At 47.0% G+C, this 14,389-nt stretch overlaps 1 protein-coding gene across 2 annotated transcripts in view; it reads left to right on the top strand.

The window, feature by feature from the left end:
* LOC124718909 (angiotensin-converting enzyme-like) overlaps positions 1 to 14,389 on the top strand; it is a 284,445-nt gene that overhangs the window by 176,714 nt on the left and 93,342 nt on the right. For both annotated transcript variants that reach the window (XM_047244559.1, XM_047244558.1), the window contains exon 2: positions 2,180 to 2,402. In XM_047244559.1, coding sequence (XP_047100515.1) covers positions 2,181 to 2,402 — 222 coding nt within the window. In that variant the 5' untranslated portion in view covers position 2,180. The remainder of the gene's footprint in view (positions 1 to 2,179; positions 2,403 to 14,389) is intronic.

Raw genomic sequence — 14,389 nt, 5'->3', positions numbered from 1 at the left:
AAACAACTGAGGGTCCCTTACACGTTAATCACAGTCATTTATCCGTCGATGCCATTGTATGTATACCTGCGTATAAACTGACTGAAATAATACGGATCCCTTACGTCAACGATTATTACTTCCGTACTCAGTAGGAACATCATGAAATAAGAACCGAGAAAAAGTACCAAGAACGCTACAGTTACATTATGATTAACCTGTAACGATACTACTGTTTTAAACGGAATATAAAAGAACAACCTCTACGTGGTGGAGAGCTAGTAATTACGTTCATATTGTGGCCACCACACTCAGTAAGCGCCGGGTGGCAATTTGTTTCGTCTCCAGTCACCCGAGATATCGCCAGCTGAATACGCGACGAGTTCACCCGCCAGGCACTTCTGCCTGTCACAACCTGCAAACTGTCGGCTCTCGGTGAATCCAGAATTTTCGATTCAGTTGTGTGTGCAGTAAATGCTCTCGCAAAAGAAATGACAACAGCAACAAAACGTCGTATGCGTACGGATATTATGGGGTGCCGTCGCGTGGCACACACACAATCGTTCGTAGGGGACTGAACTCACGTTACCCAAGGTGTGCGGAAGAAGTTCTTACAGCACTGATTTAATGCTCAATTTTGACGAAGTCTCTCTTCATCGGCATAGTAATAGAAGCGGATTTCCATTCTTCAAGACAGAAAGCTACCTGATATCTGTGACCTGGTGCTGCTATGTTTGTCGTCAACTTATTTCACCTGGCATAGTAAATATTACGAACGGACTAAATGCCGATGGGACCCCATGTCTAAGTAGCAGCTGTATGCAAGGTTTTGAGCTAATTGCGCTAAGTTCTGCTCAGTTATGCTCACACTGGTGGCTGCGAAACGTGGACGACACTTTCGTCATCTCATCGAATGGAGAAACATAGTGAACAACACTAGTCTTCGAAATGTGACGTCAAACGTTAGGTAGATGACGTCTCTTTCGTGTTTTCTTCGTGTAGATCGTTATGATGCCATTTTTCCAGTATGCCGTTTAGTTCTTGTGGTTGGTGACTCGGATCATGTTTTTTACTAAATGTTTGTCGGTCTAGTGGAGATAGCTTGGTTAGTGTTGTATACCAAACTTGTACGGGTCGAATATTGACTGTGGGAGTATTTGGCAAAAAAAAAAAAAACAGTATTTTGAAGCGCAACGCTACAGCTACCTCCATCTACTGACTGCATCTGAAAACTTCGATCTTATCTTTTGTTTAGACATGGAATTTAATTCACACGGGGTATTTGTGCACAAACGCGAGCTGCTGTTACCGTATTTTCCACACGTTATGTTGCCCGATGTCCCTGTCCCTGTCCCTCTCCCTCTCCCTCTCTGGACTCGCATTCGGGTGGACACATGTGGCCATCCAGACAGGTTTTCCATAATTTCCCTAAGTCGTTCCAGCCATATGTTGGGAGGGTTTTTTTGAAAAGGCACGGCCGATTTCCTTCCCCATCCTTGACACGATCCGTCTTCGATGACCAAGCTGTCGTCGGGACCCTAATCTTCTTTCTCTCTCTCTCTCTTTCTTTCTTTCTCATTTTCTCTCCCCTCCCTCTCCTAATCTCTTCCCTCTCTGCAACTCTCGTTCCGACTCCTCTCTCGCCCCTCTTTCGCTTTCTCACAATTCACCTTCTATTCTTATTCTTCACTACTACCTGACTTCTCTTTTCCTCTCTCTTCCCTCTATCTCACCACTATCCTCCCATCTCACGCACCCCCTCTCTCTTTACTTCTCCCCCTCTTTCTTTCCTTCTTATCACCTCCCTTTCCTTTTCCCCTTTTCTCTCCTCTCCCCACTCTTTCTCTTTCCTTATCCCGACTCTCTTTCTTTCTTCCTCCCCTCTCTCTCTTTCACTCAGCATCTCTCTACTTCTAACTCTCCCCCTTCACTCTTCGTCGCTCTCTCCTTCTCCCTCTCTCCCCTCCCCTTCTATCTGCCTCTCTCCCCTTCTCATACTCCTGCTCTCTGTCACCATCCTCTCTCTTCCTCTTTCTCTCATGCCTCTTTCTCCCTCCCTCACTCACCTCATGTCTCTCCCTCTTGACCCCCCGCCTGTCATCAACACTCTCCATCTCTCTCTCTCTCTCTCTCTCCACACACACACACACACACTTTTTTAAGCCTCCTGTACTAGTGTGGTATGCGTGTCCGGTTGCAGGATGCTCGCGGCGTGGTGGCTGTGTGTGGTGGCCGTGTCGCTGTCGGCGACGGCGCTCTCCGCCCTGGACCCTGAGCAGGAGGTGCGCGTCGTGGACCCGGAGCAGGAGGCGCGCCAGTACCTCGAGCTGCTAGACAAGGAGTACGGCCGGCGCGCCAACGTCGAGACGCTCGCCGAGTGGGGCTACGCCTCCAACATCACCGACGAGACGCTACAGTACAAGGTGAGTGTCTCACCACTCCTCCACGTACTGCTTCACAATGTCAAATATGAATCTGTTCATTGAGGGACACACTGCTGCAAACACTGGATATTGTTCCTTATTTTCTGTCACGGTCAATAGTTGTAGTAAGTAAAGTCTGATGGGTCGCGAAATGAAAACCACAGCGCATATGTGTTGGGCAGTGTCTCTAGTATGCTCGTCGATCACGTCACGTCGCTCTTTTCAGTTCCGAGCAGACAGCGAGCGTGTAAAGGCGTCTAGAACAACAGTGTCTCCCGCCAAGTATGGGTGCCCACTGAGAGATTTCGCCTGATTTCATACGACCACACTCAACGTACCTGTCATGCACGTCCTCCTTCATGACAGTTCTCGTCCACACACTACATGGGCAATGAGGGCGCCCCTACACCGTTTCCGATGGGAAGTGTTTGATCACCTACAATAAAGCCCCGACTAGAATCCCTCTGATGTTCACATCTCCTTACATGAACCACTTGCTATGAAGACAACATTTTCGCACAGACAACGAAATAGACCAGCGTAAAAAACTGGCGGAAGGCACAGGCGGCTGCCTTCGATGTCGAGGGTATTGGGAAGTTGGTACAACGCTACGACAAATGTCTAAGTGGGAGCGCCGACGATGTAGAGAAGCGAAATTAGAATTATATATTAATACCTTCAGCTGCTGACGGGCGTTGATATCAACGGGGACAGGTGAAAATGCGTGCGCCGACCGGGACTCGACCCCGGGATCTCCTGCTTACATGGCAGACGTTCTATCCATCTGAGCCACTGAGGGCACAGAGAATAGTGCGACTGCAGGGACTATCTCGCGCACGCCTCCCGCGAGACCCACATTCTCACCTTGTATGTCAACACACTACATTCGTAGTCTTCCACCCCAACTCAATCATTACTCGTGGAAGACATTCTTACCAAGTCCCGTAAGAGTTCGGTATTGCCAGAACTTTATGCTTATATGGATATGGTGTTTGTTCTTTCGGACATATCCGAAAGAAAGACACCATATCCATATAAGCATGTAGAGAAGCAGCTGGAAGGTGTAACTAATTGTTGCAAATAAAAAAAATTAATTTTGACTGTGGTTTCCATTTCGCGGATCTTACTTTCCGAATAGCCCTCGCAGATGCTACGAAATTACTCTGTCTAATGCGGTGAATAGTCACGCGTGACTCGAAAGGAGCGCAGGTCTCTACTGTCACAAGAAAGATCGGATGCACAGAATTACAGAACAATATCGGCGACGCCCGTCTGTTGCAGGATCCTGACCTAGAGCATACTTGAGCACAAATATATTATGACATACCTCGAGGCGAACAAGCTGCTCTCAGAGAATGGGCAAGCATTCAGAAGAAACCAGTCGTTTAGAACACAGCTTGCTTTATCCATACACCACATACTGGAAACAAGAGAACAGGTGAGCAGGTGCGTTCTGTGTTCCTAAATTTCTCACAGGCCTTCCACTGTGGAGCACAATGTAGGGTATTAACCAGGACACGATCATACGGAGTACTTTGCAAACATGTGAATGGCCCAGTGAATGTTTGACTAACAAAGCCTAGTACGTTATTCTGGACGGCAAAAGCTCTATAGAAACGAAAACGACATCGAATGTGCCCCAACGAAATGTAGTAGGACTCTAATGTTCTCAATATACAGGGTTACTATAAATGATTCATTCGTTTCAGAGTATCATATTTTACGAAGTACTGCGTGTACAAATGTTATTCATGCATGAATGGAAGCATAAGCTCACCGATTGTGTGTTCTGGCCACCAGTTAGCTTTACGGGTGCTGTGCCTTGACAAAATGGCGACTAAGCGAGAAAAGAGTATGTGTGCTGGAATATGCGAGACGTTTATCTTTTACAACAGTGTAGAGTGCGTCAGAAGGAATTACGGAAAAGAACCGCCATGCAGTCAGAGCATTGTGCATTGGTATCGAAAATTTAGGTTATCTCTGTAAACAGAAAAGTACCGGTTGACCAAGTGTGCCGGATGCAACCTTGATGAGGGTAAGGGAAATTTTCGTACGCAATAAAAAGATTTTGCGACAGCGGTTACAGTTCGAACCGTACCGTCTGCAGCTGGTGCAACAACTAAAACACAATGGCGGGCATCTCACAACGCAGTGCATTGCGTGAAGCACATGAGGAACATTTAGCTTCCAAGCTGATATTCAGTGACGAAGCAAACATCCATTAATCTGAAAAGCTTAAATGCCACAATGTGAGACTGCGGGGACTGAAAATCCTCATGAAATTTTGGGGCATGGACGAGATTCCCCGAAGGTTTCCTGTGCAGTGTCATACAAGAAACTGCATGGATCATGTTTCTTCTGTGATAAGACAATGACGGGCACCTCTTACCTTGTTGTGTTGCAGTTGTGGTTGTTTCCACAACTGACAGCTGATTCCGAGAATATCATCTTCCAACAAGACGGGCCACCCCTCGTCGGAGCATCGATGTTCGTCGCTACCTAAACGAAGAATTTCCAGATCGCTGGATTGGGCGTAATGGCGAAGATGATGATGATGCATTCCCATGACCTACAGGTATCTTGACCCAACACCTGACGACTTTTTCGTTTGAGGACACATTAAGGACCTTGTTTACGTAACCCCTCTGGCGAGAACCCCGGACAGCTCAGAGAACCCGTCAGTGCGACTGGGATGAGCATTGATAGGATGCTGCTGCATAAGAACTTGGCTACCGCTTGGGGCACTCGTGCAACATTTGTAGAGTGAAAAATGCTAACTTGCTTAGCTTGCGGTTGTATTTGTGCATCAGTCATACTTGTACACGTAATACTTTGGAAAATATCGACCTTTCAGTAAATCATTTATAGCCTCTGTGTACCTGAACGACTCGTCAGATGGGATCAGCAGCACTGTATGGTTGTCCGCTCGATGACGCTATTGTTTACAGTAAACTACCGTCGTTAAAGATTGTACAGCACTTCAGAAAGACTTAAAAAAATTTTTCCACGTTGTGTGTTGAAAATGGACAAATGTAAGAAAATGCGTATGACTAACAGAAGCAAACCGATTGGTCACAAGATTAATGGAGAACATTTTGCGAGTATCACATTATTAAGTATTTAGGGCTAATACTAAGATGCATTATGAAAGTGAACCATCACGTAAACTCAGTACTAAGATGAGGGAATAGAATATTAGGATCTGTTGGAACGATTATGAGAAGTGCAGTTCCTTTGTTAAGGGAATCGCATACAAGATACTGGTGCGACCAGTTCTAGAGTACTGTTCCAACGGTTGGGGTCTGCATGAAGCCAAGTTGACAACGGACATCCAGTGGATTCGGAAACGAGCTGCTAGTATTTTAACAGATTAGAATAGCCCATAAAAATATATATACAACAGAAATGCACGTGGAACTTAAATGGGAATCCTTAGAAAAAAAGGGACGTAGTTTTTGGTTCAAATGGTTCAAATGGCTCTCAGCACTATGCGACTTAACGTCTGAGGTCACCAGTCACCTAGAACTTAGAACTAATTAAACCTAACTAACCTAAGGACATCACACACATCCATGCCCGTGGCAGGATTCGAACCTGCGACCGTAGCTGTCGCTCGGTTCCAGACTGTAGCGCCCAGAACCGCACGGCCACTCCGGCTGGCTCGTAGTTTTTGGCAAAATCCTGTTGGGCAAATTTAGAGAACCTTTATTCGAGATGGCTTTTCTACCATTTTACAAGGAGTGATCAAAACGTTTCCGTTCAAGGGTGGTACAATCCAGAATCGGTATGGCAGTCAGAAAAAAATCACCGTGAGCATTAAGGAAATCATCCCATCGACGCCTACGGTTGAAGATACTCATTTGGTAAAATACAGCGTCCTACTGCGTAAATTCCCTTGTACCTGGTGCATATCCTCGTCAGACAGGAATTGCCGACACTTCTAGACCATTTTTAAGAGATCGAAGGCGCGATAATCGCATGGTAAAAGATCGTGACTCTAGGGCGAGTCCTCGAGTGTCTCCCACATGAGTTCCTCTCCCACTTGAGTTCCTCTCCCACTTGAGTTCCGTAACTTCTGTGTTACGTTTGCGATATGGGGACGAGCGTTCTCAAGAATCAGCAGCGCCGTTTGTCCCAGTTTTCCCGGACGTTTCGCCTTAACTGCATACCGCAATCTCTCCAGCTTGCGCAGTACAGCTCCCCGGCTTCATTGAATTCGGTAGCAGGTGGGCTCCTGTAACCAAAGAACATGTGAAGCATCACCTTTCCAGCAGGTGGCTGACTCATTAACTTCTTGGGACGGGGGGACGATGGATGACGCCACCGTAACGTTGGCGCTTCAACTCTGGTTCCCCGTGGCGGTAGGAACGCTCGTAGCCTGCCACAACGCGCTGAAGAAACTTGTTGACCCCGACACTGAAACGCGTCAGGTACTTCTTGTTCAGCATTCAACACCCGGCTGCGCAACTTACGATAGCCTTACTCCAACCGGATTCTGCGTTGCAAGATGCCGAAGTTGATGTCGAATCGCATCATCAACCGCCCTGGCCTCCCAGATGGAGCGGCGTCTTGTGTCGAACCGCAATCAGCTCGGAACTTGAAGCACCATTCCCCAATTGTGGTTTTCGACAGACATGGTGCCCAATACACATTCTTCATTCTCCGGCAGATACACTATGTCATCAAAAGTATCCGAACACCCCCAAAAACATATGTTTTTCATATTAGGTGCATTGTGCGGCCGCTCACTGCCAGGTACTCCAAATCAGCTACCTCAGTAGTCATTAGACATCGTGAGAGAGCAGAATGGGGCGCCCTGTGGAACTCAGAGACTTCGAACGTGGTCAGGTGATGGGGTGTCATTGTCTCATACGTCTGTACGCAGGATTTCCACATTCCTAAATATAGGTCCACTGTTCCCCGATGTGATAGTGATGTGGAACCGTGAAGGGACACGTACAGGCCGACCTCGTCTGTTGACTGACAGAGACCATCGACACTTGAAGATGGTCGTAATGTGTAATAAGCAGACATCTATCCATACCATCACACAGGAATTTCAAACTGCATTAGGATCCACTGCAAGTATTGTAGTAGTTAGGTGGGAGGTGAGAAAACTTGGATTTCATGGACGAGTGGCTGCTCATAAGCCACACATCACGCTGGTAAATGCCAAACGACGCCTCTCTTGGCGTAAGGAGCGTAAACATTGGACGATTGAACAGTGGAAAAACGTTGTGTGGAGTGACGAATCACGGTACACAATGTGGCGATCTGAGGGTAGGGTATGGGTATAGCGAATGCCCAGTGAACGTTATCTGCCAGTGTGCCAGTGTGCCAGTGTGTGTGGTGCCAACAGTAAAGTCCGGAGGCGATGGTGTTGTGGTGTGGACGTGTTTTTCATGGAGAGGCTTGCACCTCTTGTTCTTTTGCATGGCACTATCACAGCACAGGCCCACATTGATGTTTTAAGCACCTTCTTAGTTCCCACTGTTGAAGATCAATTGGGGGATGGCGATTGCATCTTTCAGCACGATCGAGCACCTGTTCATAATGCGCGGCCTGTGGCGGAGGGGTTACACAGCAATAACATTCCTGTAATGAACTGGCCTGCACAGAGTCCTGACCTGAATCCTACAGAAAACCTTTGGGATGTTTTGGAACGCCTACTTCGTGTCAGGCCTCACCGACCGACATCGATACCTCTCCTCAGTGCAGCACTCCGTGAAGAATGGGCTGCCAATTCCCCAAGAAACCTTCCCGCACCTGATTGAACGTATGCCTGCGAGAGTGGAAGCTGTCTTCAAGGCTAAGGGTGGACCAACACCATACTGAATTCCAGCACTAGCGATGGAGGGCGCCATGAACTTGTAAGGCATTTTCAGCCAAGAGTCAGGATACTTTTGATCACATAGTGTATTTACAATGAAGCACAGAAACTGGTATAGGCATACATATTCAGATACAGAGATATGTAAACGGACGGGATATGGCGCTGCGGTTGGTATCGCCTATATAAGACAAGAAGTGTCTGGCGCAGTTGTAAGATCGGTTACTGCTGCTACAATGGCAGGTTATGAAGATTTAAGGAGTTTGAACGTGGTGTTATAGTCGGCGCACGAGTGACGGGACACAGCACACCAGAGGTAGCGATGAAGTGAGAATTTTCCCATACGACCCTTTCACAAGTGTACCGTGAATATCAGCAGTCCAGTAAAACATCAAATCTCCGACATGACTGCGGCCGGAAGGAGATCCTGCAAGAACGGGATCAACGACGACTGAAGATAATCGTTCAACGAGACTAAAGTGCAATCCTTCCGCAAATTGCTGCAGATTTCAATGGTGGGCCAACAACAAGTGTCAGCGTGCGAACCATTCAACGAAACATTATCGATATGGGCTTTCGGAGCTGAAGGCCCACTCGTGTATCCTTGACGACTGCACGACACAAAGCTTTAGGCCTCGCATGGGCCCGTCAACATCGATATTGGACTGTTGATGTCTGGAAACACACTGCCAGGTCGGACGAGTCTCGTTTCAAATTGCATCGAGCGGACGGACGTGTACGGGTATGGAGACAACCTCATGAATACATGGACCTTGCATGTCAGCAGGGGACTGTTCGAACTGGTGGAGGCTCTGTAATGGTGTGGGGCTTGTGCTGTTGGAGTTTTATGAGACCCCTGACGTCTAGATACGAGTCTGAGATGTGACACATACGTAAACATCATGTCTGATCACCTGCATTGTATCGATGTCCATTGTGCATTCCGACGGACTTGGGCAATATCAGCAGGATAATCAGACACCCCACATGTCCAGAATTGGTACACAGTGGCTCCAGTTTAAACACTTTCGCTGGCCACCAAACTCCACAGACATGAACGTTATTGAGCATATCTGGGATGCCTTGCAACGTGCTGCTCAGGAAAGTTCTCCAGCCCCTCGTACTCTGGGCAGCCCGACAGTATTCATGGTGTCAATTCCGTCGGGCACTACTTCAGACGTTTGTCGAGTTCATGACACGTTGTGTTGCGACACTTCTGCGTGCTCGCGGGGGCCCTACACGATATTAGTCAGGTGCACCAGTTTCTTTGGCTCTTCAGTGTACTTGACATTAAGCTTCATGTATCATAGTTTAATTTCCATGATTGATTCATCATTATAGCTATTAGGAGTAGTATGTTTTAGATTGGTTAGTAGCTCCAAATACATGTGGCAAGAGTAAGCCATTAATACTCATTTTACCCTAGGCTGCAGGTCAGGTATTGAAATGTGGACACATGGACACAAAGCGGTTAGTCTATACTGACAGGCATAGTCCACTTAGTGGTGCAGTTAGGCCGTGCAGAAAACATGTGATAAAGTTTGTGATGTGCTTATAGGAATACTGTTCGACACAGAGAAAAAACAACAGATACTGATGTGTGTACATATTATGATACCGCATATGGAAATATCTGCTCTTATATCTGTTACATCCTGTACAAGAGAAACAGGGACGACTGGGGAAGCATTCTAGTGACGATACCGACCGCAAATCGGGAAATCCACTGACACAAGCATATTTGACAAAGGGCTAATTGTTATGGCCACATGCGTGTCAACGAACATCTCGGAAACGACGAAGCTGGTCGGCTGTTCGCGTGCCACTTTCGTGCGGTTCTAGGCGCTTCAGTCTGGAACCGAGTGACCGCTACGGTCGCAGGTTCGAATCCTGCCTCGGGCATGGATGTGTGTGATGTCCTTAGGTTAGTTAGGTTTAAGTAGTTCTAAGTTCCAGGGGACTGATGACCTCAGATGTTAAGTCCCATAGTGCTCAGAGCCATTTGAACCATTTTGTGCCACTTTCGTGAGCGTCTATGGAGTGTGGTTGTAAGACGGTGAAGCACTAGTAGACGAGTAGACGAAAAAGTGTAGAATGTCCATACGTCGGATCACACGCTTGCTCGCCCTGCAGAAATAGGCAGGCAGTACCACCTGTTGCATATCTGACGACAGGGTACCGTGCTGGCGCAGGCGGGAGTGTTGGAGCAATATGTCGAACACGAAACTCCGCAGCAGACAACCCCTACTTATTCCCATGCTGACCCAGTGACTCCGTAAATTCCGATTGTAGTGGGCAGGGGTTAATTGAAATGGGACCAGTGATAAGTGGAAAGGAGTCAGCTGGTCAGATGTATCATATTACATCAGGCCGTCATCCAGGCGAGTGTCTGTTTGAAACATGCACTGGTGGGGCCAGTATTATGCTCTGAGGGACGTTCACCTAAGCTTGCGTGGGACCGGTGGTAGTAGTCGAAGGCATCAAGACATCTGTGGACAATGAACATTAGTATGGACCACCTGCATACATTAATGCTTGATGTCTTTCCGACGGTGCTGGCAGCTTCCAGCAGGGTAATTCTCCGTGTCACAAGGCCAGAACCGTGCTACAGTCGTTTGAGCAGCATGATAACGAACTCATGTTGATGTCTTGACCACCAAACTCACCTGATATGAAAGCGATGGAACACATCTCGGACGCTACCGGGCGGCAGCTCCGCACCCACAAACCACCGCTCCGTAATTTACGGGAATTGATTGATGTGTAAGTAGACATATGGTGGCACATTGCTCCGGAAATATGCGAACTGCGTGCCGAATCAGTTCAGCGGGTTGGTCGTGAAAATGTCGGAGAAAGAATTACCTCCGCATTTACAATACGAGGGTGAGTCAAATGAAAACTTTAAGTTTGTAATAACAAATCGAAATTTCGCGCTCTTATCCTGTGAGTTGGTAAGCGTGCTACAAACCGCGTGCAGGATGGCCTGTAGGTGGCAGCATAGTGCAGATGCACACATACCGTCGTAGTATCAGTATAAAGATGGCCGCCTCACTTGCGACTTGCACCAGGGAAGAACAGCGCTCTGTTATTCGGTTTTTGCGTAGTGAAGGTGTGAATGAAGGTTCAGTATGATGACGCATGTTTGTCACAGCAGCAAGTCTACGAATGGAGAAGGAAGTTCGCAAATGGTGTGACTTCACTGGAAGATGCTCCTCGTCCAGGTCAGGCACAACGAGTTGTGACTCCACAGAACATGGCAGCAGTTGAAGCCATAGTGAAGGAAAACCGCCGAGTGACACTGAATGACATTGCAGCATGTTTACAGATTAGTCGTGGGTCGGCACACCACATTGTGCATGATGTGCTCCAGTTTCACAAAGAGTCTGGAAGACGGTTGCTACGGCAGCTGATTACTGAAATGAGAGAACGACGTGTTGATGGTTGTGAAGAACTTATTCGGCGCTTTGAACGAGAAGGTGATGGCTTCCTTGCAAGAATCGTTACTGGGGACGAAGCCTGGGTTCACTTCCACCAACCGGAAACGAAGAGAGCGAGCAAGGAATGGCGCCATTCCTCATCACCAAAACCAAAGAAGTTTCGAACAGAACCATCAGCAGGGAAGGTCATGCTGACTCTGTTTTGGGACGAAAAAGGCGTTATTTTGGAGCATTACACGCGTAGAGGGACTTCTGTCACCAGTGCGTCATACACAGATCTCCTAAAAAATCATCTACGGCCTGCAATCAAATCAGAGCGACGTGGATTGCTGTCAACAGGTGTCCTTTTGCAACATGACAATGCAAGGGCCCACACTGCCCGTACAACAGTTGCCACAATGACAGACCTGTATTTTGAGTATCTTCCTCATCCACCATACTCACCAGACCTTGCCCCAAGTGATTTCCATATGTTTGGATAACTCAAAGTCGCAATTGGAGTAAAGAAGTTCCGTTCTGATGAAGAAGGTACTCCACGCGGTGCATGAGTGGTTGCGCGGACTACCAAAAGAATTTTTTTCTAAAGGAATTTATGCACTTTGTAAGCGCTGGAGGACTTGCATTGAGCGTGGGAGAGATTGTGTTGAAAAGTGATACAGCTTTGTACCACGTCTGCACAATAAATAATATTTTAAAAAAATATTTAAGGTTTTCATTTGATTCACCCTCTTATTAGTAAGGACAAAATTTTCAATTACGGTACCTTTTTTATGTGATCCGATTTTGATGAAATAAAACCTAATTGTGCCCCAAGCTATACTAAAGTTGTCTGTGATAACCCCCATGAGACTGGAATAGAAGGGAGAACCGATAGAGGTACTCAAGGTACCCTCCGCCACACACCGTTAGATGGCTTGCGGAGTATGGATGTAGATGTAGATCAAAATTCGTCTAGTAGTAGTGAAAAGTTATTAGTGTAGATAACTAGACTTTCTCCGTACATCTTAATCGCATCACTCAGATTTCGGGTGCCATAAATACCACGAGCGCTGGCCAGAACAGGACGGTGTCATAAGGAAATCAGACGAATTATCGAATTTACGTCCCCTACACGTCCCACACAACTCCTCCACCCACAGAAACAGCTAGTCAAATGAGATAACTCATCAGTGGTCGGAAATGAATGACTATTCATTTATTGACATGAACAACTTACGGTTGATTGCTCCTTAATTAGTTTACAGTTGGCTGATGACCTGTTATAACTGTGCCTTCGCGTCGGACACACCACCTCCTGAACAAGGATACCTGTTTGTCCTTTAGATGTTTACCAGTCTGATGGGGGACACTCATAACATTGCTATATACGAGGGGCGTTGAATAAGTAATGCAACGCATTTTTTCTCCGCCAATTTCGGTTGAAAAAATGCGGAATATGTTGTGAGAGAGCGCGGAATGTTCCCGCTTCAGCCCATGTAGTTCCATGCAGTCCCGATAGGTCGTGGTGCTATACATAGACTTCAAAGTGGCGTCTGCAACGAAAGTGCGTTCCAAGCAGAGAGTTGTCACTCCGTTTATTTTGGCAGAATAGCAGAGCATCCAAATATTCATACACGCTTGCAGAATGTATACGGAGACCTGCCAGTGAACAAAAGCATGGTGAGTCGTTGGGCGAAGTGTATCATCATCGCTAAAATCTGTCCGATCTCGTACGTGCCGGCCGGTCGCACACAGGTGTGATCCCTGCAATGTTGGAACGTGCGGACACTCTCGTTCGAGGTGACTGATGGATCACAATCAAGCACCTCGCGCTGCTGAACTGAACGTATCTGTGTATCGTGCTGACACACTCGTCCACCATTTGGGGTACTCAAAGGTGTGTATCCGCCGGCTTCCATCTTACAGCCCGGATCTTGCACCTTCTGATTTCCATCTCTTTGGGCCAATGACGGGTACACGTCTCGGGGAGCAGTACGTGGATGATGGGGGGTTTGTTGATGCAGCAAGACGTCGGCTCCGACGTCTACCAGTAGAGTGGTGCCATGCGTACGGGACCTCACAGTCAGGTGGCGTAAGGCCATCCCATTGAACGGAGGTTATGTTAAAAAGTAGTATGTTTTAGCCCAAAGAGTGGGGAATGATATGGTGTACTGGAATCCTCAATAAAACGAACTTGCATTCAGCAAAAAATGTGTCGTAGATATGACATGATAAGGGGGCTCTGAGCACTATGGGGCTTAACAGCTATGGTCATCAGTCCCCTAGAACTTAGAACTACTTAAACCTAACTAACCTAAGGACAGCACACAACACCCAGTCATCACGAGGCTATGACATGATATTTACTTTTTTTACTGTGATGATGGTTTTTAAATGAAAGCGTTAGTGATTATAAATAACATAAAACAGCTGTTGTCATGTATTTTATAAAATATAGAACAGATATTAGCAATGGCCTTCAAAAAATATTTTAAATTCCTACTTGGTTTCTGCTGGGATGTAATGTACCAGCGGCTTCGCGTAGACCCACAGAAAAATACACTGCGGATGCAAGATAGACGATTGTCTGTTGATTCCGAAACTGGTGCCGCCAACGTAGATGCCGAAACACAGTTTACGAACACCAGGTGGCTCCCGTGCGTTTTTCATTCGAGACCTTGCGCCACATGAGGTATTTATTTCTGACCGTTCGTCCCTTTTCTCAATATACTCGGCCGAGA

The sequence above is a fragment of the Schistocerca piceifrons genome, chromosome 10 (genome assembly GCF_021461385.2).
Source record: "Schistocerca piceifrons isolate TAMUIC-IGC-003096 chromosome 10, iqSchPice1.1, whole genome shotgun sequence".
In the NCBI taxonomy this organism is placed as follows: Eukaryota; Metazoa; Arthropoda; class Insecta; order Orthoptera; family Acrididae; genus Schistocerca; species Schistocerca piceifrons.
The sequence above is the reverse complement of the archived record's forward strand: the minus strand, read 5'-3'. Positions and strand labels throughout refer to the sequence as shown.